The 26,796-nt window shown below is 40.8% G+C and overlaps 1 protein-coding gene across 1 annotated transcript; it reads right to left on the bottom strand.

The window, feature by feature from the left end:
* Positions 1-467: 467 nt before the first annotated feature.
* LOC132998815 (synaptosomal-associated protein 25-A-like) lies at positions 468-20,598 on the bottom strand. The gene is made up of 7 exons (XM_061068561.1): positions 20,527-20,598; positions 19,219-19,260; positions 11,234-11,282; positions 5,695-5,812; positions 1,993-2,112; positions 1,104-1,248; positions 468-536 (listed from the first exon to the last, which is right to left on the bottom strand). The coding sequence occupies exons 1-7, from the start codon at positions 20,596-20,598 to the stop codon at positions 468-470; spliced, it is 615 nt and encodes a 204-aa protein (XP_060924544.1).
* Between the last annotated feature and the right edge of the window lie 6,198 nt (positions 20,599-26,796).

The raw sequence follows: 26,796 nt of genomic DNA, 5'->3' as shown, positions 1-26,796 counted from the left end.
ATTCTGACAGAGGGGTGAGGACATGTTGTACATATAGTTTATATTACACACAGGCTTAGAAAAAAGAGCGATGAAGACAGCAGGACACGTGATCTAGAATCAATGAAGCCATAGAAGAACCATTGGTACAGTGTAGAGAGAGTTTGAGTGGATGTTAAGTGACAGCACTATTATTTCTTAACAAACATAAAAGAGTGACAACACAGAACAACACTAATTAGAAGGGGGGGGGGCTGAGGGAGGTGACGGGCAGGGATGAGAGGAATGAGGGCTGAGGAATGTATGATATGTGTACATGTGCAAACTTCTACAAGTATCACAATAAAAGCATGATTTACACAGCGCCTGCTGTTGAGCCAAGGAAGTGGGCGCCATTGGTGATGGGTGCTGGAAGGGGTTTTGGTTGATGTTGTTGTTTCAGGGTTTCTGGGGTTGGAAGAGGGATGAAAGCACTTTTTCGCCGCAGTTTAGCCACTGCCCAACATCTTCGTCGCACGCTGGTTGGCCTCGTCAATCCTGGTCTTGTTGGAATCGGCCTGAAAGGAGAAACACGACAGGTTTTGAAACAGTTCAGGTAACAGTTGTAAAGCCAGTGCTGAATGGTGGAGGTGGGAGTAAGGTTAATAAAGAGGCACATGCTGAACTAATGGACGATGGATGAATAAATTATTCTCCATTATTGTGTCAAACGCATGCTTAATCTGCTCAGAACCAGCAAAGCTCTTACCGCTGCTACATATTCTAATGCTCAGCATGCTAAATATCAGCTAAATGCTATAATGTGCCCACTATATTAGCTACATTGTTTTCTCAGTTGTTAGCCTTTCATTTACTCACATTACCAGCCCCCTCTCCCCTAAGTCTCCTCCCGGGCGGCAGCCTGCTGCAGTCTGTCTGTCGTTTTTTTTTTGTTTTTTTTAACTTTATTCTTGAATAAGAATGTGTTTTTTCAACAATTTCCTTATGGATTATTAAAGCCTATCATGTCTTATAGTATACTCAAAATATAGTGTTGGCTTGTATCCACCAATAACCATGAATTTAAAATTATCTGTTATTCTTCCGTTCAGTGGTCGATACATGTAGTGCGCCTTGCACAGTACCTTCTCCATGATCCTGTCAACCTGGCGATTCTGCGTGTCAATTTCCTGACCCATGTCCAGGGCCATGTGACGCAGATTACCGATGATGCCGCCCACCTGCTCCAGGTTCTCGTCCATCTCGTTCTCCCGGGCATCATCTGTTACCCTGGTGCACATAGGAGGAGGAAGTGGGATTAATTATTGGCCAGTGTTGTACAGCAACTGTACAGTACAATATGGACTAAAAAAGTTCTATATATATATAGTAGGATAGAACTTTTTCTAAGATTGAAAATGCTTGAGTTATGTATTGTAGTCAGGACCCCTTCAGTGTGTCACAAAAATCACCAACATTTACAGAAATTTGTCCTAAATGTTGTTGGAATTATCTACAATAATTGCTATCTTTAGATAATTGTAGCCCTTTTGAACGTGCTTTGATTTGATGGTCACAAACAAAAAGTTTGGAAACTTGGGGAATAACATTCAATAGTTAACATGTGCAAATATTTTGCTCTTGTTTTTCTAAATATGATTCATGGCTACTTATTGCTGCAGACTGAGCTGAATGCATCCCGGTGACTCTGAGGATTCCTTCAGCCTGTCAAGGTCTTAACATCATTATTGATTCGATTTTTATTGATGCTTTGTTCCTGCAGCTAACAGTAGGAAAGTGACTGATATGTTGTCCATAATAATAATATATCATCATATTATAGAATAATATACAATAATGGTGAATGATTTGTTTTACTTTGAAGGTCTAAATCTTATTAGGGAAAAGCCTCATATAGCACTGTAGCTGTAAACTATCACACACTCAAATACGCGCAAACACAAGCACACAGAAAGACATAAGCATGCTAGCTACACACGCAAACCCACACCTACACACACAGAGTAAACTTACCTGCGGATGAAGCCCCCACTGATGGCCATCTGTTCACGCTCATCCACCACTCGAGCCCCAGGCTGGCTGTTAACCACACCATCCTGGTTCGCTCCCCAGGCCTGGCCACCGCCCTTAATCCTGCCACACACACATTTCAGTCAGGGCCAGTGAAACTGTTGTCTTGTGTATTTGTGTGTATGTGTGTGTGTGTGTAGATGTATTTGTTTGTGTACATGAATGTGTGTGCACTTGTTTAACTGTTTGAATGTAACCAAGACTAGGTGCACTGTGGGTGTATGTTTAAGTGGACATCGGCCACAGTGTGTGCCATGTGTATGTGCAGTGAAGTGTTACTGTGTGTGTCTATAGAAGTGCCTGTTTTCTAGCGACTTACTATGAAAACATATACATGAATATATGTTTAGAATGCATTGTATAGTACGGTTTCAAGCCAATCAGCCTACGAAAAAGCAACATGGCACGTTTGATAAAAGTCATATACATGCATTTGCAGTCAGTTAGTAAATAATTGATCTCTCATGCAGATCAATTGAATCTGAGCACAATAAGCTCACATGTGGCTTGTGTTAAAAAGTGATCGAGACTCAGAAAACTCTCCCACAAGCACATAGAGAGGCACAAACACAGAACACAGTGACCAGAAGAGACACAAACACACGCACATGCAGTACATGTAAACATGCAGAGTGAGAGCACATGCAAGGCAGAGGCATTGACACGGGGAAGGGAAACATGTAGAGAGGGACAAGTTCAGATACATGTTGTATCTGTTAAAAGAAAACCAAACAGTTAGATCCACTGTGGAGAACCAACCCCAAAAATAAAAATGTAATAATGTGATCATTTTACATGCAGGAATTTAACACAGTATCATTGATCAGCCCTTCATTTCATTTCTGGATGCAAATTAGGATAACACACATACAGTCAAATAGTTGATGTAATTCTTAGCATTTGTTTTGTTATGCATGGAGTGCCTTATGGATGGAAGTCCCCATTGAGAATAATTTAACATTTTTAAAAACATAATTTGCACACATGCAACATTGTTGTCTTGAGGCAGTAAATCACACCCATCAGACCCTCCAGACAGTTTATAACAACAAGCAAGAATTATTTTTTCCTCTGCTATTTGACCCAGGGCTGCAGTATAAAGAGTCTGGCTCAGATGATGCACATGACATAACCACAGGATTACATGACGAGTGGCTGATGACGGGGAGGACCAGAGAGCTATAGAATAGACAAGATCTGAACCCAAAAACCACCACATGTGGAAACAGGACCCAAACAAATCAAATGGAGGCAGGGAATCCCGAATATTAACTTCATACAGTAAACAAAAGTTTTAAAAACAGGTAGTTTCTATAAAAACATACACCACCTCTTATAAAATGACTGCTGTGATGCAAATAAAGCAGATTAGTCACATGTGTTACATGTCAAGATCCTGCTCAGCCCTGTTTTGGAGAAAAGAATCATCTGTTGTTAAAATATCTGTTGATGATATTTATTCTCCATGGACATATTAACTGTAGTAACACAGAGAAGGCAAAGAAAAAGTATTACAAAAATGTACCATTCAAGGTCACATCTTACATATCTTACACTTGTGTTTTCTATAGCTCTGAGAGAGAGTGCATGTATAGGTCCCAGAGTGTAGTGAGCTCAGACATGACTCGGTGGCCATAGTTTGGCTGTTTAGGCCCAGAGAACAGATCATGCACGAGTTTGGCAAAACCATGCGTTTGAAATCCATCGAGTGTTCGAATAAAAATAGTTTGCCTGACTCATGCATGATATTTCATTATGAAGGACAGTCCTGAGGGAGGAGAGGGAACAGCCAACTCAAGCATCTTTAGTTCGACATTTAGTAGCTGTCATTGTTTTAAATGTATCTTCAGTGTGCGTTTTTTTATTTTTAAGTTATTTAGCTTGACTTTTAATAAGTTGCATGACCTTCACAATACCCTTATATATATAAAAAGCTTATATAAATATATATATATATATAAACGATGTATAAAAATATACATTCAAGATTAAAAATAAAAAAATCAACTTAACGGTTCAGTGTGAAGAATTTAGTAATATCTACTGGTGAAGTTGCATGACTACCTCTCACCTCACATGAAAGAGAGCCTGTGGTAGCCTTCAGTTGTCATACAAACTCAAAAGGTGTATAGTTTGTCCAGTCTGGGCTACTGTCAGAAAAAATGGCAGCTTCTTTAGAGAGGACCCGCTTCCGATTTAAAAATAAAGTAATTCAATATAAGGGGTCCATTCTAAGGTAAAGAAAACAACAATTATTACAATTTAGATGAAACACACTATGAAAACAGCACTGGGATTATTTTATCTTCAATAATTGCCAAGAGGTCTCTTTCACCTAAATCTTACACACTGAACCTTTAAGAAATACATCATTAGTTAAGCATTTTAAGATATATGCTTTATATGCTCTTGTAGCTTGATGAGAAGATACCACTCTCATATTTGTGCACTAAATATGAAGCTCAAACCAGCAGACAGTAAGCTCAACAAATAATCTGAAAAGAAGAGAAAATAAATATAATACTGGATAATTTTCTTACATATTCTTACTCAGCTTTTTTTTAATTTTATATATTGTATTATAACTCACTTTTATTTTATACTCTTACCTATGTTATTTATATCTATTTAATGTTATTGTCTTGGCCTGTATATATTTATATTGTTGGCTGCAGCGACTGTAATGAAATCCATATTCCCTTTGGGATCAATAAAGTATTTCTGATTGTGAAACAGCTAACATGACACTGTTCACAGATTTATGAAAATCCATCAAAACAGCACTAAAAAACATCTTACACATCTTGTTGAACTCATAGACAGAGGTGTAGGCCTAGAGATTTGTTTTTGAAACATTTTAAAAATGTATTTTCGAGATGATGGTAGGTGGATTTTGTTAGCTTAGGCTAGCTTTATGACCTGTTGTCAATCTGCAGGTATGTGCTAAGCTAACTGTCTCCTAGATCCGCCTACATATTGGCCATGTAGACATGAAAGTGGTATTGATCTCCTCATGCAGCTCGAAAACAAGTAATTTCCAAAATATTTAATTTAAAATCAGGTACCTTACTTTTAATTTATTGCAATCAATTATTTAATATGAAACATAAAAAAGCAACATCCATAAAATTTCCAAATGGCCGCAAAATGTGGTAAAGAAGGCAGCTGGTTCATTTCTCCTTTGGTCGGACTCAGCATGATGCATCACGCTGCAGGGTGTTAGGGTGGGGGCCTGGGTGGGGTTTAGGGGAATGATGGGTGTTGGTGTAAGATCCCTGCTGATCCTGCTACCTGCCGGAAGAGAATCTCTCATCCAATGTGGAATGAAGGGCTTTTGAGGACAGACACAGCCTCGGAGGCCACAGAGCAAATAAAGTGGCATCGGCCCTGTTGTGGATGTGTGTAGTGTTCATGCATGCACGCTATATTTAACTCAATCAGTCTCCCCTTAAGCAAACAAAACCCCACACGTGCATGCAGTGCTGGTGCCTGTACAGAGAGTGTGTTGTCGTGGCTATGGGCCTGACTGCTCACACCACAGGTCACCATGCTATATTCACCAGAAGCAGGCAGACGGAGAGAGAGAGAGGCAGGTATAGGCAGGCACTGAAACACATGCAGTCGGGCGACACAGGCAGCACCTACTTGTTACAGGGACATGAACATAGACCACAGAATTGTCCTAGATTGTTCAAATTCTTTTCTGCATCCTTCATGTCCTTATTGATTTGGTCCATCCCCTCCTCGATGCGCTCCAGTTGTTCTGATTACCAACACATTGTCATTTTTCCAGCAAAAGTATGAAAGCACGTGAGAAGAGAAGAGAGAGTAGGAGTTCGTGGGTGGAGGGAAGGAGGGAAGGGGGAGTAGAGAGGGGGGGGAGACAAAGGAGAAGAGACAAAAAAAGACATTGACTGTGACAAGAGAGACATCAGACATCACCACCACCATCACCACCACCAGCACTGGACAGGCAAGAGCGCACAGCTCCCGGCCGGTACCTACTTTTTAATACATGGGCATATCAGACCACAGCATTGTCCTATATCTTTTAACTGTTTCTCGGCATCCTTCAGGTCTGCGTTCACCTTGTTCATGCCCTCCTCCACACGATCAAGTTGTTCTGGTAGGGACAAAGGCATGAGAGCAGTGAAATAAAGTTGACTGGTTGCTTTTTGGCGCTCTACGCTACAGGCAAGGTGTTTTGGCTAGAGGCAGAGGGCAAAGCAGGCAACAAGCATGAAGATTACCTATAAACCAAATGATTCCTTCATCTATTGCTTTGCATGTGTTTTTTCCCTCATGATTCTATGTTTTTGTTTCCTACCTCCATCCAGATGAACATAATTGTTTTCTGAGTAAATGTTTCATCTGAGTGGTAGTGGCAGCATGCTTCCTCCAGCTGCATCTGCACATGAAGTTGATGTTATCTTTGCCACTATGACTGAATACGACTGCACATCGATGAAAGCAGAGATGAATGTCAGAGAGAGTGAAAGACAAGGCTGTGATGATGTTCAGTCACATCACCAAGATTCTGAGGTTAACCGGAAACTAACCCATTTCAAATGAGACAGGGTTTTTAAAGAAGAAAGGGAAATATGGAATAAACAAGTCCTAAAATGAACATGGCATTCACGGCATCATTCAGGCACGTGAAGCCGTGCACGTTTCCTCCCTCAGGTGATCAAGAGGTTCAGAGAGGTTAGAGAGCCACGAAGAGGCTTTGATTCAAGGTCATGTCCTCTCCGTGGCTTTTTAATGGTCACAGGGCAGCGTAGCAATAATTTCCATCAGTGCAAAGCGCCACTTTGTCTTCCAGAGGAAACTCGTCACACATGAGGGATAGGTTTAGCTAATGCATCACAGTAGATCATTGTTTGAACTCATCAGCAACATCCGGTAAGTGGCCACCTTGGCATCAGTGACAGCATGCAACTAAGTGCATTTACTTAAAAACTACTTCAGGTACTCTACCTATATTTATCTAAATATAGTATTTAAATTTAATTATACTACATTTATCATCCTTCAGAAGTCAGTGCCAAACTTTGTACTCCACTGAACTTATCTGCAGCTGCAGTTTCCATTTACTTTTCTCCCTATGTTATAAAAAGTGATAAATAATTCCTGGATCTGCCCCCTGATCTGTATCCGCACCAAAATGTAATTCTCCCCTGACCCATACCTCATCCTGCACATATATACTCAGGTGTTTTTACTTATTTTAACAGATCCAACTCATTTGATCTGGAAGACAATATTAAAATAGGTTATATAATTTCATACTGATGCCCACTTCAATTGACAGGGGGCTGACACATCAGCTACAAAACAAGGGACTGGAAAACTACATGTTCCTTACTAAACATCTGTTCCATCTGATACATCCTACATTTTTTTTTACATCTGAACAAATAAATGGCCTCAATGTTTCATAAAGACAACTATATAAGTGGGAAAAGTTACTACAGGGGGACTGCGCTAGAGAGAGAAAGTGAGAGAGAGGCATTGTTTATCTCTGCAGGATAGCTGAAAGGCCAGACTTAACCTGTCTCCTCCCCTCGTCTGAAGATTATCATGTAAGGGCCTCCCCTCCTCTCTCCTTATCTCCTCTCCTCTCCTCTCCTCTCCTCTCCTCTCCTCTCCTCTCCTCTCCTCTCCTCTCCTCTCCTCTCCTCTCCTCTCCTCTCCTCTCCTCTCCTCTCCTCTCCTCTCCTCTCCTCTCCTCTCCTCTCCTTCTCTCCTCCGAGGACCGAGTGCAAAACCCAGTAATTTCCACAGCAGTCATTCTGACCTGCGCAGGTGTTAACCGCACGATCAATAGCTCTGTTCCATTTAAATGTCAGAGGAAGTCACGACAGTGAGCCTGAAACTCAAGCAGCTAGGGCATTAAGCCATATTGAATTAATTAAAGCAATGCTGGTAATACTTAGCCGTCAATTTTGTATTTATTGTCTATGTGTTGCATTCCTGGTGTTAACATCTCCATCTTGAATTGTAACTCGCATTTAGGCATGTCTGCACAAAAGACTCAAAATGTATTCAAAAATTCCTGTCGTAGTCAGATCTTGGATTTGATTCTTCACATTTCCTAAAAAGGTTTAAATTAAGACTCGTCTGCAAGACAGAACTCTTTAAACTGAACTGTCTGCCAGCTAAATTGACTTACTCACAACATCATGAAGTTGAAAATGAGACACTGAAGTTGTTTTGCTGTGTGTCATTAACTGATGTGTAAGTGAATCTATTATTTGGTTGCCCCATAACTGAACATTGGTCCGAGAGAAACAGAAAAAAAGAGTCAGTGGGACAAACTGTGATGGAGATATAAACTTACCATCTCCAGTTATTCATTTCAGCCAATTAAAGTTCATCATTTACGAACCAAAAGCAACCATGTTCCTCGTACATCTACAACCGGCAGGAGTTGCAATGAAACCAGTGATTTGTGCTCCGAGCAAAAGCATCGCCAGTCACTATTTCGCTACATGCATGAGCTCAGTGAGGCGAAGCTGCAATCCATCAGCCCTGACTGAGGTGCAATTTGGGTCAATGTGCATGTAACAGTCAGGCAGGGAGCAAGTCATTAGCTGCAGTGAGACCTCCAGCACAGGTAATACATCACTGCGAGACAAACCTCCTCCTATGTATGAAATGTGTGTGTATGTGTGTATGTGTGTGTGTAAAGGGCAGTTACACTCATGTTTACGGCTCGACAAGGTCCTATTAATTGCGACAGGCATGGCAATTAGAGAGGTCCTGATGTAAATATCATTGAATATATGTCAGAGACAAATAATATAGAGGCATGTATAGTTCAGTAGTTAACAGTATGAAAGAAGGAGGAGATGAGCAAAGGATGAGTAGAAAGAATGAAGACAATAATTGGCTTAATCAGAAATGTGAGCAAAGGGATCTCCAGGTAAAGGAGGAGCAAGAGAAAAGAAGAGGGGGTCAACAAAAAGGAGGAAGAGCAGGTAATCATGGGAAAGAAAAGAGAAACATGAAATAGAGAAAAGAAGAGAAGGAAGGGAAGGAGGGGCAGCAGCTATCTGTTCCTTTGACAGGCCAATTAGGCTGCTCTCTCACGCATGGAACTATAAAGAGGACACACACACACTATGAATAGATGCTCTGCTACACCCAATAAATGTTCCTTTAATCTGCACAGAAAACAACCCCTGTAAGGAGAGTACCAGTTTATACCCTTGCAGGTATTAACTGTTATTTTTATCTCAAGTCTTCTAACATTTATCAAAAATCTTCAGACTAAAATAGGACTTTGAAACGATCCTTTGAAGCTTGTTAGTGGGTCGGACAAACTTAGCCGCTTCTCTCCTCTTTTGTTCGTGTTTATCTTTTCTTCACACTGTCCAGGCTCATGATGTCAAGTATTTAAATCTCTACAATGTTTAAAGCTTTAAACACTTGATATGACTAAAATCATCCATTTGTGTGATCTTACATTTTATCAAACATCAGGATTTGGATGCACCAGCTTTATACATACACTGCTGTGCTTGTGAGTGAACTCCCTCCTAAATATCTTAGTAGCAACTACTTATTTTCAAACTACTGATTCATTAAATTGGTTTGTGGCATTAACACCTCAGAACTGAGCTCGGCAGAAAAAAGGCAGTCATGTGTAAAGAACCTGTACAGTGCCAATCACCATTGTTAACAGGAAGTTACATAACTAGCTTTGGCGTGGATTAGAAAATAAACATATATTCAGTTTGACTGCCGACTTTATGTGAATGCAGGTATAGTTGGGTGCATGTTTCGTATTTGTGCAGTTTAGAGTGAAAGGAAATATCCAATTCTGGTTATGTAACCAACATTATGAGACGTTGAAACCAATGTCATTTACATAATGTTTAGTTATTGAAAAATACGGTATTCTTTCTGGAAATCAAAACTTAAAATGCTGATAAAGTGTGAGGTCAAATGTGTGGTCCAGATTCCATATAATTCTTAATATACTCACAATAAAATCCATTAACAAACTTCCATTAGTTTTGTCGGTTAAGCTACATCTGGCAGCTCTGGGTGTAAATATTTAACAACTAATCGCTAATATAAGAGCAAGTTGTCGTGGCAAAACACATTTTAATTTAGTGATGTGTAAAATATCTACTTGCTTAATTCAGGTGCACATAATCTCAGTTATCATAAATTGTAGCAGAATGTAGCATAACGACATTTGATAATATTTTCTGTTATATCAAACTTATTTTTTCTCAAAATTTTGGTTTAATACTCAAAAAATCTTGTGAAAATCCTACACTTGAGGCAATCTGAACCAAAAAAAAACCACTCTTAGGTTAAACTATTCACAGCTCATGTCCATGAAGGCCATTACCACTGATGACAGGTAACGAATGGACACATTTGTTAAGTGGTGACAGGCAAACGGGGCTTGGAACTGCGGATTGATGTGATGTCACTTATGTCTTCAGACTTTAAAAAGCTCCTCCAGAACCACAGAGGACGTTACACCAAGGGACTGAGTAGGATTCTGTGAGACAGTAGAAAACTCACGGACATGAAAAGTCAGTGAAGTGCTAATGTTATTCTTTATAAAAAATGAGCCATAGACTTGGCAGACCTGGAGAGGATGTCGAGGACTATAAGAAATATAGTATGAAGTGTGTTACCAGTCCAATTAGCACATTAAAATATATGTATTACCAGATGACCTCTGACCTCTCAGTCAGTCAGGTGCCTGGAAAACCTGTCAACCAGGTTTCAGAGAGCATGGTTAGAAACACTGATCTATTTGTTCTAGGACTTATAAGTAATAACATTAGCTAAAATATAAACAACATATAATATTAACTCAATATACACTTGTCTAAGCAAAGCAGAAGGCTAGCTCAACAGTCACATCCAGTATAATAATGTTAGCCTAATTAGCTCACATTTAAGTTAGGGTAATATAGACTTGGCCAAAGCTTAAATAAAAATGAATTATTGTCCTGCTTTAGTTATTATTAAACCATAAAGGTTTTTTTCCCTGGTGTCTACTGGGACCCTACAGTGTTATTCCGGATACACAGCTGATGACGACTCTCCCATTATACAGCGTAATGCAGCAGCAGGAGACAATCGGCCGAGCAGATTACCAGTGAAAGCAAATGTAAGAGAGACAGTGTGAGGGGATCTTTCCCTATCAGCTTACCTCCCTGCTCATCCAGCATGACCAGGGTCCTGATGCCGGCATCTTTGCTCTAACAAACAGAGAAAGAGGGAGAAAGAAAAGAACAAAGAGAAGTGAGGAGGAAAGGAAAAGAAGAATACATGTGACAGGTCAGTGAAGGTCAACTGTGCAGAATAGAGCAAAGCTATCAGGACTGCAGAGGGGGTTCAAATTGCAATTTGAAATCTTTTTTTCTCAGGGTAACGGATCTTGTCTGGCACAGTGGGAACGGGTCAACCTGAAAGGGACAGCTTGACATTTTTTTGACATGTACTACTAAAGTTGAAAAGGAGGATTGATACTGATCTCATATGAATATGATGAATATGAAGCTACAGACCGCAAACATCTCCCCTGGTTCTGTCCAAAGGTAAGAACATGTGCTGTGACCTCTAAAATGCAATAAAAAACACGTTATATCTCATGGTTTACCCAAAGAAAAAATATAGTGCACACGTTTCTGCAACCAACATCCACACATGTGTTGTTGGTACGGTGGCAGAGATGTCTCACACGCACATTAAGTGCAAAAACCATAACACGGTGCTTGGAGCACCACAAAGCAAAAAGTAATAACATTTTCTACCTCCCTTTTTCGGGCGGTTCAAGCACCATGTACCATCGCACCTCAAATGGAAAAGCATCTCAGTTTAAGCGGTGACTGACTTTTCTAGGTTTTCACAGACGAGGGCTCACTTGACAGCAGTAATTAGGCTCACTTCATTGTCAACATCCTTTGTCACTCATCTCTGTTGTGGTTGTGTTTCCATTGTGTGGCTTTTGCATTTGTGTTGTAGCCTCTCTCTCTCTCTCTCTCTCTCTCTCTCTCTCTCTCTCTCTCTCTCTCTGTCCTAAGCCCCTCCCACCAGATGAACACGGCAGATGCGCATGCTTCATACACGCTTGTGACAGATGACCCACATGCAGTTTAGTGCATTTATCGTCCAACACTCTATTTTTAAATTTTTTATTCCTTCCTTTTTAAGATTCTTTGGCAGGTGTTGCCAAGGCTGGAATAGTGAGCCTTCCTGTAGGATTTCCACCATAGGGATGTGCACGTGCAGCTGCTTAGAAGAACAGCCAATAGGAACGCCCTCTCTCTGAACTGCCCTGTGATTGGTCAAAGTCTCACATCACAAGAAAGATTAGAAACAGGAAACAGAGGATAGAGAAGGTGCAGACATTTAGTTTTCTGCTAGATCACTTGGTTTACATTATGCTGAAAGGTTATTGTTTATTTATTGAATCAGAGAAAGAGCTGTGATTTATTAATAAATATGTTAATTAAAGACTTGTCCTCATTATGTAAATAAAAACATAGAATCAAGTCACAATTATGTTTCCTATGAAACTATATTTGCTGTTGCAGTTCAGCTGTTTAAATGAATTATATTAGAGACATGATTGCATATAGAAAGATTCAAGCATAACAAAATAGCACAATGTCATAAATATTCATGCATGCTAATTCTGCACAGATTCTCTGGATAAAAAACTCGTCCACCAAATGGCATGTGCTATATTTGTAATGTTCACTGGGCTGGTACCAGAGATTTGTTGACAAAGCTCCAGTAATGTTACATTCTGATTTGGCTTACAGAGTTGGCACAAGCACAGACACACAAGAACACACACACACAGAAATCTATGCAAATGCACTGTTCTGTGTCTGTGCGAGGGCTTTATCACGTAATAACACACTTCAGTGAGCGCACAATAACCACATTAGCCACAGTGCGTACAACAAAACAACAGCTTTGTGCTCTCCACGAGCCAGAGGCCTGCTCCAACAGATATTAAAGTCCAAAGGCCGTTCGGTTCATGCATCAGCTTTTTTGGATCAAAGTGCTCTGACCTTCTTGGAGCCGTGATAGATAGATAGTTCAGAGTTGGAGGCCATCTAGACGTGTCACTGATGTATGTATCAATAAAACTAATTGTGAAAAAAAAATCTTCCAATGGTTATGGATCTGTGTCAGAGTGAAGTTCAAATGTTGAATGGGTGTGAAGAAAGTTCTCTGGGGATAAGTAAAGCAAAATCACATCAAAGGTTTTAATTACATGAGCTTTGCTGACAAATAAAGAATAATTATATAATCCTCAGCATGGGAGCCTGAGCAGAGCTAATGTTTGCTGATAGAGGGATTCTGCTTGCTTACCCATATGGAATCATGGGAAATCACAGACATGCGAGGGACACTACACAGGACAGGATATTTGACCATGCCAACTGGCACCGTGTGGTGCGGTGACATCACCTCTTTCTGTATGGCCAGTTACACACACACACACACACACACACAGACACACACACTATCAGGCCTTATTCACACTTTGCTGTGATGCAGTGAGTCACAACGTCTCCATTAAGAACCTGATGCTGTGTTTGCACTTTTTGGCAAAACCACCACCTGCTCAGGAAGTTAATATGTTTATAGAAGTGTACTAAGTGTGCTGTACTAATCAGGGGTGGTGGTGGGAAGAAGTCTATTTGAGTATTCGGTTGGCTGATAAAATTAGCGTCTTCAAATAAAACCTTGGTGGCCTCTGGTGAATTGAAGGTGTTGCTAAAAGACTTAACGTGGTGTCTGTATCAGTTACAGTCATTAGAATAAACGCAATCAACGTCAGTTAAGAAATGTTAAGGGCAGGAAATTATATAAAATTAACTAATTGTAGGGAAGAAGAGACAAAGAAGAGTGCGATAAGAATAATAACCAACACAGAGAGAGCGCAGGAGGTCTGTTGACATTAAGACAGAAGCCTCAGTGGCCTGGTATTGATTTTTCGCTGAGATATCCATTCTAATGTCTCCTATTCTTATTCAGTCATGTAGGGACAAGTGCACCAGAACGACCCAGATGTCCACCTGCTGTCCTGCCATTGGTCAACCAGCACCCGAGGGGAAATCTGATACAAAAACACAAATCTATAGAGATATACATTCTGGAATCAATGAAATCCAATGATTGGTTGGTTGATTAAAGGTGTCCATGTACCTTTGTCAGCTCCAGGAAAATGTAGCAGTTAATGACAGTGTGAGGTAATGTTTGTGAAAGGTGTCAATTTTCTCATCTAACTCTTTGGCTAAGAGGCAAATCAAGCCAAACATCCTCAAACCTCACAACCATTCATGTCCTTGATCCTTAGCATCTAATACGTTCTGGAGGAGCGCCTCTGGAAACAACACTTTCGATTTCCAGAGAAGCTGCAGACATTGGTCCTCATGCTCTCAATAGCACACAGTGAGTGCTGGCAGTAGCATATCTGACCTTTGTTTTCATGTTTACGAATATAAATACGTAGTAACGCTTATGAAACAGTTAGGATGCTTGTTGTCATGTTTAACAAAGCTAAAATGTGTTTAAGGTTGTGCAACCATCATGGATAAAAGAAAAAGAACTGATCCTGTCATAACTACCACAGCCACATGAGGGCTGCTAACCGTAAAACACAACTATATGCCCCAATAAGCTATTTCACAAGTGACCTGTGGTAGAATTTTCCAAAATGTCACCATATATTTAAACACGTTACCTTGGGTCTAGAGTAGCACTATACACAAAATAAAATATCCATCCTAAAATGTCTTCTAGACTTTAAATCTTTTTTTTCCTACACCAATTCAAAACAATCACAAATGTGGTAAAATCTGACTGGCGTACTACAAGACTAGGCAGAACAAGACATGTGCCCCAACAACAGCCTTAATTAAATATATTCATTGGATTACTTTTATCAAATCTCTGATCTGAAATCCGAAATTTAAATGGCTATGGTGTGCTTTTTTAAAGAGTACCAGTTTTAAAAACCTTCATGAATGTGATATCATGTCCAGCTTGCGTAATATATTGTCTGACCCCGGGCCTGATGCTGCACTGCTCCATGGACACACTGGATTCGGGCTGATGTCCTTCACAGTCTCATCTCTCTATCTCTCTGTTTATCTCTTACACTCTCCTCGCCTTTCTCTTTTTCATTTCCATCTCTCTCACTCTCTTCACATTTCCTTCTGAGCCACTGAGCAGTGTCTCATTTCTCTTGCTCGCAGGCCCTGAGTGAAGATAACACTTTTAATATAAACCTCTCTGGATCGGCCTTGAGAAAATAAGAAAAGAATGTGCTGCTATACCAAGTCAATTTATCCCCAATATAATTTATTATTATGATTCTATTGATGCACCAATATTTCCTGTTTTTATAATGTTAATAACTTATTAGTAAATCAGAATTCATTCAAAAGTAGATTTTAATAGTCTAAGCTAAGCCAACTGGCAGCTAGCTCTATAGAGACAGATTTACAGAGTGTGAACATCAGAGACATTCGAGAATTATTGATTTTGTAAAATAACTCTAAAGGTTAACAGTTTATTTCTAAAAAGGACAAACAATTCCTTTAATCATCAAAATCAGAAGACATGCAGATTTTATACGTTCGACAAGGTGAACATGTCAGCCAGTTGATACAGATACACCCTGACCTTCCCTGCCATCTTAAGGTCATCTTGTACTCTGGTCCAGAGAATGAATTATGGGACACATTTACATGAGACAAGGACACATTTTATTACAGATATAAATATATATAGACTTAGGGTTGGGGTCTTGGCAACCACTCATCTAGAACCCTTGACAGTTGACACTGCAACCCCCCACCCCCCAGGGTACCCAGCAATGCATCCAGCAAGTGTAAAGTAGATTAGATGAGCAGCAGGGTTGATTTTTTTTAAACAACAAACAATTATGCACCACTGTTTCTGGTATGTTAGTTTTAGCTATCAGTCATGTTGGTATTGGTAAAGATCTAATGACTACTTCAATATTTTGGTATGTACGATGATATGCTTGGAATTGGAGGTTTTCACATCTTGACTTGATGCAAAGAAGTTAAGAGGATGAAGCTGTTATTCCAAACATTGTGAGATACTCAAATAAACATCTTGAGCCTTGCAACCAACACACAAGTGGTGCTGAGTTTGACTAATCTATGCTCTGCTTGTAGGAGTTATTCTCCTCTTGCCCTCCATTAATAATGAATGATCATACTTGGTAATGGTAATATTAATGGCAGAGCTTGAGCTTCGCAGCGGAAACACAAGACAGCTAGGGCTAAATGCCATCACTGTCCTTTAATAGCCTTTCAGCAGAGCATTACAACGCATCAAACCTTATTACAGATGCATATATCTGATAGAGTTGCAGACCAGACTCGGATCTGGACAGGCCTGAACAGGCGGATATCACTGCACAGATCTCACATAGATGATTGGACGAGTGTGGTGTGACTGCTTCCCGACTGCTCTCCACTTATGCTATTAGTGTAAGCTTCACTATAAGCCTGTTTAACACGAGGTCATGGAGTATTAGCGTGTGCTCACAACTTCCTGTGTAAGGGAAAGGTACAATGTTAGTAAGGTGGGGAGCAGAATCACTAGCTTCACCAAAATAATTCAATGGCATGTTACGCCAATAGTGGCAACATACAGAATAATAAAAACTGATGAACCAAAGTCACTTTATTTCAAGCGGCTTTCAGCACTGAGGTATGAACATATTCCTGACATCACCCTCAGGGGCTGTATGTGAGAAATGTAATTTGATCAGAACATTTCCCAGAACTTTTCCTGCCAGCTCCCCTTGTAGAAAATGTTCGGGTAAATGTCAGAGTAATGAGCTACTTTGAGAACACAGCAGTGAAATGTCTGGAAGATTCTCCACAAATTAATGGGTCTGTTGACATTTCTAAAAGAAAAACTGAAGAAAAAAACAACTAAAGAATACAAATATCTCAGGAGGAAAAAGAGGAACCACGCAGGCCGATGGAGATGTAAACTTGAAAAGTTGTCTTAATTCTAGAACTTTTGGCATCAGGGACCAGCCATAAATTTAGTGCAGCAGGAAAAATATATAGTTGTGTCCTGTCTGCACGCTGCACCCAGACGTCACACCTCTTCTGTAAGTTCTTCACATCTTCCTGTTGTTGCGAATGCGTCTGACTTGGAGAATCTCCTGCTGTGACCTCTGGAAAATGTCCGGATCCCATTTTCAAAACATTTTCCACAGTTCATGACTTATAACATCTTCATAGTAAGTGTTGACCTTCATTAAATCAAGACATTTTGAGAAAAGCATATTATAACATCGAACCGAAAAAAATAACCCAGAGACCATTTTATATAAGAAGGCAGCTGTTGAGTCTCATCCATTATCCATTTGCTTTATAGCCTATTTGCGGTCTAGATTGAGGCTATTTCTCTGGAGAGACGCTAAGTGAGATGGATAAAGAGCGTCGTCAGTCAGACAGAGGAGGGAAGATAAATGACACAGTATCTGTTTGCGTCTTTCCCTTTCACTGGTGTTTAACCCCAGAACAACAGTCTGGGAGTGTCCCAGGGGAACAGACTTCGAGCTAACACACCTCTGGATATAATAACAACACTAGTTGAACTGAACAAATGGCATTCTCCTGGCATTATCTTCAAAGGTCAGTGTCAGTGAGAAGGCCTGTCTGTTGAGCAGGTCACTGTCAGCCGCAGGACTGTTCCTCATCTGGACATGTGGCTGGTCTCTTAGGCCAGCAGGAGCGTAACGGAAACTACAGTCCCAAGATACATGCTGATTTAATGCCAACAACATCTGCATCATTGGCAGCCCTTACAGCTAACGTAATGCTTATTTTCTCTTGACATACAAACAAAATTTCTTCTCTAAAACACCTTTAAACAAACATTGGAAAAAACTGTCATCCTCTCCAGACACTGTGGTAGTTAAGACTTGAAAAGGGCACATCTGTACTATAGCACCACATACAAGGAGTTCCATCCCCACGTTTCCCAAGTAACATGGCTATTAAAGAAATCTTTGCTGAACCTTTTCTTCTTCAGCTGAAATCTCACAGACAAAGCAGCTCACAGCATGATGATCCAACCCAGCACAGACACCTGCCTGTCCATCCCATCATTATATTTCTACAGTGTGTTACTGTGCAACAAGGTCCCGCTGCTCTGACTCCAAGCGCCTCCTTTGATCATTTCAGTGAAAAGCTGAACATTTGGCTTCAGTTTACAAAGTCAGTAGGATCATTATATGTGCCCACAACAGTTCCATGCAAAAGAAAGCTCCCTCCATCCCAAATAACTACTTACAATTGAGAAGAAAAATGTTATACAATGGAACATTTTAATCATGAGGGAATACTTTAAATATTTTTGATGTGAATATATTTTCTGTTGGTTCGGTGGCATGGTGCAGTAGTTAGCACCTCACAACAAGAAGGTCCAGGGTTCCTCCAACAGTCCGAAGACATGTAGCTTAGGTTAATTGAAGACTTTGCATGTTCGTGTGGATGTGAATGCGGATAGCTATTTGTCTCTGTATCTGGCTTGGACATTTGCCTTTCAAATGTAAAGAAGGAGCAGCAGATTGTCTGCGTCAGACATGTTCACAACTACCGGAAAATGTCTGTTACATTCAGATGAGGGCTCGTCCTGCATGGGTAGAGCATGCAGGAGGCAGGACATGACGTTTACAATCTACTAGATACTTTCCAGACATTTAACAAGGGGGCTGGCAGGAACAGTTTTTTGAAAATGTCCGGAATTCATTGCATGTCTGAAAGCAGCTTATGAGTCAGTCATAGACCGGCGATCTGATGCACCCCGCCTAAGGCTCTAGTATGTATGTGCGACATCCACACGCCATTTCTCTTTAACCCTCATCTGTGTCAAGTATATAACAAGTTCAAAAGTTGAGGCATTTTATGTTTGGACAAATCATTGACTTAACTTAAAATTTTGCTTTAGACATATTGTAGAAATAAAGAAGAGTTAGTTAAACTGTTCACTGTGAGAAAAAACTGCTTCGCTTCAGGGACGGTATTGGTAAATGTCAACAAATGTGAGCATGTTTCTTCCCCTGCTGCTGCTGTGGAAGGTGATGTGATGTGTGTGATTGGTCCTCAGACTCACCTCCTCAACCAGAGCCAGCATACGCCGAGTGCTCTCCAGAGACTGTAAGAGAAAGAGAGAGAGAGAGAGAGAGAGAGAGAGAGAGAGAGAGAGAGAGAGAGAGAGAGAGAGAGAGAGAGAGAGAGATGATTAGCTGAGAGTCTAGAGGAGAGCAGAAACAGAGACAAATATCTCAATGTGTTCAGATGGAAGTATGGGTTTATAATATTAATATTAGAATTATATAGAGTAGACGATACTAGACTCGTATAATTAGCCTCGACTGTTCGTCTTCTCTCCTCCAGGATTCATCTTTTGCCTTTTGTTTGCGAACTTCCTGCCCTCTGCATGATCCTCCCATCCATTTCTTTAACCAAACACTATTTCATTCCTAATCCTCATTTCACTGTTTCCCCTTGGTAATCTCCTCATCTCCATTCATCCATCCATCCCCTACCTACCCCGTTTCTCCCTCTTGTTTCCTCCCATCACATCCATGGAGCCTCTTGGCCCTGCATTATCTCCTCATGAATGTTTAATAAGGTCATTTGAGCTTCTCTATTATTCCGCTGCACAGAATTATCTGCTCTTCCTGAGCTCCCCTCAACTCATTAAAGACGGTAAAGTTCTCCCTTATCCCAAAAAAATCCATCACAGTCTTGATTAAGTAGACGTCCTAAAAAATTTCTGAACCAAAGGGGGGTCACAGTAAGGGAGCGGCAGCCTGGAGGCTTGGGAGACTCATTTGTGTCCTTATGAGAACAGGTCATTTTGAAATGTCACAGCATAATGGTCATGTCATAGACCAAAAATTGGTTCAGACTGCAGAGAAAGTTTTGACCAAATGTTCTCGTTTTTTCTTCTTTCTGGTTTGCATGCTCATTTATTTATATATTTAAAGAGGATGCTCCAACAGAAACAAAATGAATAGATCGTTTTATGGCTTCAGATGTGCAATTGAGTTATGGTTTGACTGACTGACTGATTAAAGACGCACCTCCCAGGTTACATCTCGCTGAATTCTGCACAGAGATATTAGTGTGTGAGATACTTTTTATGGAAAGTTTACATCTCGTAAATCATATTCACTTTCAACCAGTGACCATGACCACATTTATCATCATTTGACTTGAGATTGGAGTTGAACAGAAATGAAAACACATACTTTTGGCTTGAAAGGACTAATTCAATGTTTTATTAATTTGTAGAAAGTTATGTATTATCTTTTTTTGTCATTATTTGAACAAATAATATCATTGTGTGTGTTTTCATATGTGCAATGTGCATGTTAATCCAGCTTTAGATTGGTATGTGTGTCTTAAACTGCACCTCATCAGCTACGTGGTCTGCGCGTGTCTGCAGGTCGGCCAGCTCATTGCGCATGTCTGCTTCGTCTGCCATGATGACTGTTGAACTTTGACCTAAACAAGAAAGACTGAGACAAAAAAGAGACAGAGAGGGAGGGAAAAAGAGGAAAAACGGGTTAGTACACAAACAATACTCTAAAATAAAACAGTTTGAAATTTGAAGGACATCATGTGACCTTGAGTGTAAGTTAAAGTCTTGGGAGGATTAGCTGGTGTGCATCAAAACCACACAAAGGGAAGCGTTGCTGAGTGTGAGTAGCCTCGGGTACATGACATGAAATACAAACCAGGGAGCTTGAGTGTTTTATAGAAAAATTGTTCAAATGAAACACAGACACTATTCACTGAGGCCATTTCAAGGTCTGCAGCTATAGAGGCCTGTTTCCCCAACAAACAACGTGTCCCCAACAATACCAAAAACACACGTGAACTCAAATGAATATAGTTACACATCCTTAATGTATCACAGAAGCAGCACAGCTCTTATCCAAAAACAAGTGAATTTTCTTTTATATTCAAGGCATTTTCTGTCAGCTTGGTCTGTAACAGTATGATCACAACTTCACACACTCCCAGTAACAGTTGTTGTGGTTCAGCAAATAGCTTTTCACACCAGACATGATCCCGTCTGAATCCTAACGTCAACACTTGTCAAATATCTATTTCACACTAGAACTACGGCTCAGCTCAGGTGAGCTTCTCTTTGGTTCCTAAGATGGTTCCTAAAAAGGTCAGTGCTGTCAGAGGTCACCAGTGGGAAATGGCTTTGTCATATCTGCTTGTTCACAGTTTATGGCTCAATAAAATAACACCAAAGCATGAGATATAACAAGGGCAGCAAATGTGTTAACTGAACTAAAGTTACAGTGTAAAGGGATCAACGGTAAATGAAGCTGAACGAAGGAGGGGCTGTGGACACTTTCAGTGAAAAGAAAGTGTCAAGACAGAGACAGGGTCTATTTTTGTTCCTCTGGCGCGCTGCCAGACAGTTTTTCATATAACCAGACGCAGCAGACCTGGAGGTATGCTGTATGAAAAATTGATGGCTGTTATTCTGCAGGCTGAGCGCTACATGCTGCTGCTGCTGGTCGGGATGAAGATGAGGAGACAAAGAAAAGCTCAGCCCAGTCTCATGTGTTTCTTTAATTCCTCGCTCTCTCACTCGGCTGCTGCGGCTGCTGTCGCTCTGAACAATTAACCTTCTGAAGAGGCAAATAATCGGATCTGCTCCAATCAGATCGCAATTGTGTGTCTGAAGCGCTTCTATTTATACTGCACAATTCATATTGAGTTCATATTAAGAGTTTTTGTTGTAATGTGTGTTGTCGCTGATATGAATTTATCCACCCAGCAGCTTTCAGCTTGGGGATCATTAATGCTTCATGTAATCTAATCCACTGCAGTGTACAGTGAAGCAATGGGACTGAGGGACCACCGACTGCTGGACTCAATCAAACACTGCAGCAGGAGACGGATGCCACAGTATGGTTTCACGTTTTTTGGGGATAAAAAACGTGAAACCGCCAGTGCCTCTTTTTAAAGTTCCAGAGGTTGGTGGTTAGTTAGATTTATGTCTCATGCATCTGTGAATGGCTTCCTGTCTCTGAGGTGAGCAGACACAAGGTCAGGTAGTGTCACAGCTGGATATTTGATAAAGTATCTGCTTGTTCTGTCTGTCTCTGCCTCCATCTCAGCGGAGTCGTCAGCCCGATTAATAATTGAACATGTGCCGGGAACGGAAATGGAGGGAGAGGAAAAAAACTGCCATTTCAAAGTGCTTCTCAAATTGTGTGTGTGTGTGTGTGTGTGTGTGTGTGTGTGTGTGTGTGTGTGTGTGTGTGTGTGTGTGTGTGTGTGTGTGTGTGTGTGTGTGTGTGTACGTGCATGTGCTTTTTGGTCAGCTCTGCCCGGTACATACAGTAGTTGACCTTTAAAATATTTATGGTCACATTTTACATTTTAGACTTTCTGCTGATGCTGTAATCCAGAGTGCAACATACTCTGCTAGTCATGAATCAGCAACATTACCTGTACATGTGAGGTTCGTGTTGCACAAGAGAAAATTCACAGATTTTGTAATAAAAGTAATAAACTGCTCAGGCGCAAGAAGCGATTTCTAAAATTCAGACCATATGAACTGTGAACAGATTTAGATCAGATCACTGGAAGAAATGTATTCAGGTTACTATCACAGCCATCTGCTCCATTTTAGAAAAAACATTTGAAGTTTCCAAAATGGCAGCAAACCAAGACATATTCATGGCAATGCTCCCTTCATGCCCACTTGTTTACAGCATTGCTGTGGTCGTGTTGTCAGTGGCAACAGGATTGATGTTCCACTGATGCATGTCCCATAAAACAGAGTGTCCTCTTAAACTAAGCTAAATATCAAATACTGGTCATCTCACTGTGTGCTCTCACATGCTCTATGTGTCATCTTCTCCCCACCACATCCGTCTGCCCTGGGTAATACACTGCTGGGTTATTGATTGGTTATCTCTTAGCAGTGGAGCTGCTTCCTGTTAAGTCACACGTACAGCACAGCTTCTTGTTTCTCCTGACCGGTACATTTACTCACATCCATTTAACTCTGGTTGAGCTGCTGTCCAGCACAGCTTTCCTGCTCGATGACATCGACATTTGATTTGTTTAACCATAAATTAATCAGATTCATTCTGTGTTATAACAAGAGTCTACAGCCATGATTACAAGCAGTCAAGCACACACAATGACAACTCAAGTCAATCTACTGTGAAAAGCACTATCGACGCACAGCAATCTAGGAGCCCATTAGCTATCGCTGATAATTAAATGATCAAGCACGTATATCTGCAGGACCTCGATACTGTGGCTCCATCCCCCAATAGCTGTTTCATGTCACCTACTGTCACCGACACTTGTACAGTTGTTTCGGCTATAATGTCTTGCTCATAGGTCTCTTATTGCACATTGCTTTTTTCTTGTTTTATAGAATTTGAATATTTTATTTGACTAATCGTTTGTTTTATAGATACTATTGAAATTGCACTGCCCTGGAGAAATGATAGTTAATTCAACACTGCATAGTTGTACTGTTTGGTGAGAAATTACAATAAATTCTTGATTGATTGATTGATTGATTGATTGATTGATTGATTGACAATGCCATAAAGGCTAAGAAGAACTAAACCAAAATCAAACGTGCTCCTCGCATCGTGTTACTGTCAGGGTAATACATTCTAAAAAAAACTACACACAAACACACACACACACACACACACACACACGCATTATAGTGGAGGTGATTTAATGAAAGGTCCGGCCGTCCCCATCCCCCACCTGTGGCCCTGCGGGCTGTCACTCATCTTGACTGACGGCTGCTGTAAGGCCTGAACTCAGCCTGTAGAGATTAAAGTCAGCAGGGAAAGAGGATTTACTCTCCACTGTTTTCTCTCTCCTCGCTCCCTATCTCTCTCGCCCTCTCTCTCTCTCCCTCTCTCTCTCTCTCACACACACACACACACACTCTCCTCTAACTCCATATCCTCTCTCTTGCTTTCTTTGTTTCACGTCATCCACTTTCCATGCCCTGCCTGAAAATATACAGTGTGTGTGCAGGAACGAGACAAGAGTATACATTATATAATATCAATGTAATAATACCATACCCTGCATGTTTAGCTATAAATAAGAGCCACCACAGCATTGATTCGGTCTGTAGCTAAATGATTAAAAACTGAGGTCAAGTAATGCAGCGTACAGGAAGTGATAAGATTTCCTGGAAACAGACAATAGGTCTGAAATCTTACTGGTACACGTGATGTCTGGAAGTACAGAGCAAAGAGACAACATTAAGAGAGGGTGTCTAAGAAAAACTAAGTAACAAATTAAAGTATCATTGCATTTTATACACACAGAGACATTACAAAGGCACCCATGAATTATTGATCCAAATATTTATAGCATTGACGTTAAAAGCAGTTGAAGGCACATGTGGAAAGAGGATGAGAGAGGGGAAGAGTCAGAACATGACCTCGATGAGCAAAGCCAGTAAAAACTTTCTCTGGATGACGAAAGAGTGACGGGAACTGTCTCTGTTGTTGTGTTTTATAATTGGACTTATAATCCTGCTCCGTCCCAGGAAACATTGACAAGTCCAGCTGCTAATATGTACACTCTCATCTGTTCTGTATCTCTTTTGTTGGTTCAAAAGTCTGAATTTGTTTCCGTGAAGGTCCTTGTCTGTCTCTGTTTGTCCTTGGACCATGTCTGTCACGTCCATCATCACATCTTTTCCTTTCCACAAAACCGTCATGTTCCAGCACAGCGGACAGCTACACCATCTCATGTCATTTGAGCTACAGGCACATTTGTGCACGTGTGTCGACAGTAGAACAGACCAGTGGTTTTGCTCCAGAGCTCCAGAGGGGGTCTGTTCATGGGCTGACATGATTAACACACAGCTACACAGCCACGATTATAGAAGAATCCAGCAACAATAAGAAGCTGTTTCAGGCAACAAAGAGAAAGGAACATACAAATGGAAAATTCCTCACTGAAAAGCTTGAAAACACAAAAACTCGTTGGGCACAATTCGATATCCATGCATCCACCCAACAACTATCTTTACCTCGTATTTCCGGGTACTGGGGGGATCTGGAGCTACGCTACAAACTTGACAGGTCATCAGTGTATCACAGAACCAAACATACAGAAACAAACAAACAAATCAGTCACTAACATTCACACCTTCGGTCAATACAGAGTTTCCAATGAACTTAACCTCAATCTGCATGTCTCTGCACTGTGGGAGGAAGCTGGAGGAAACCAATGCAGACACCGGTATGGCATGAAAAGTCCACACAGAAAGACCCCGGCCAAGCTGGGATTCAAACCAGGTAAGGCGACAGTGCTAGACACCACACCACCATGTCACCCTCGCTTTTACTCAACTAAAACTATTCATAACACACTGATTTGAAAGATGCAGGATTCTACAGTGCTGTCAGAGTGTAAATGCATTAGCAACGCATTACAGCACGATGATAAAGAAGTAAATCCAGGGTGATACCCCTAATACTGTTATGAACAGGATGCGATTAAGCGTAATAGCAGTTGTGGACATTTAACACTTCACTCTGATCGTTGCAGAAGTGGAAAAACATGAATAACACTTGGATAAGTCAGCAGTAGCATTGACAAAAGACAGACACCACTCTCCCCTCATTCCAACAGAGGCTGAAACACCCAGATCACAAGAACACACTTCTCTCTGCCTTATGGCCAATCAGACGTTCATTACCTCCTCTTTTCATTGCAACCAGCAGACAAACAGTCTCACTAACAGCATCAGAACCAAGAAAAGCACAGAACATTAAACTAGATAGATGATGGTAAGTAACAAATCTAAAGACTTAGCAACTACAGTGTAAGAGTTTCTGCAGGTATAGGTCATGAGTCATGATGCTGATTGTTATGAAAACACTAGTTTTCATAAAATCTCTTTTGTGAGATTTAAAGAAAAAGCAGGCAGGTATATTGAAAGATGACGGGACACATGCTCTGCAGCAGACTGCCAGGCTGCCATGATAAACTGCCTCCACCCTCAAGTGAAGAGGCTGCTGTCGAGCAGGCGTCATGTCCAGCTGAGATAAAACAGTGTTTGTGGAGGAAGTAGGACATCAGGACACCTTGGTTTCCAGAGAATCTCACACTCATGGAAATTAGGTCAGCTTGTCAGTTGCTCGGTTGTATGTTTCTCACAGGTTTGTAGAAGCACTAACCTAAATCTGGGGGATTTTTGCATTTTTCCCAGTCTTTCATGAATTTATCATTGTGGAATAGTTAGAGGGGAGGTGGGAAGTGAGGCGGTGGTTACAGTGGGACTGAGAGTCGGTCGTGCTATTTCTGTAATTCTCCTTTCTTTGTATAATTGTGTAGAAGTGAAGGAACCAGACGTTAAACCTGTGCATAAGTCCCCATCTCCCTCCTCTATTTGCACCAGACTTAACCTCCTGCCCTCCATCTATCTGATGGAAATTAGTACAGCAACGACGCTGTAGCTACGAACCTCACGATAATGACTTTATAATAATTTCTGTAATTATAAAAGAGTCGCACCATAAGGACAGTGTCTCTCATGTCCATTTACACTGAAGGAGGAGCAGACTGTAGTTACACACTGGGAATACATGTGTACATGTGTAGGAGGTTAACACACTGAGAAACTGAAAACATCACACTGTGAGAACTG

The sequence above is a fragment of the Limanda limanda genome, chromosome 3, assembly GCF_963576545.1.
Source record: "Limanda limanda chromosome 3, fLimLim1.1, whole genome shotgun sequence".
NCBI lineage: Eukaryota > Metazoa > Chordata > Actinopteri > Pleuronectiformes > Pleuronectidae > Limanda > Limanda limanda.
This window is presented reverse-complemented; position numbering and strand designations above follow the sequence as displayed.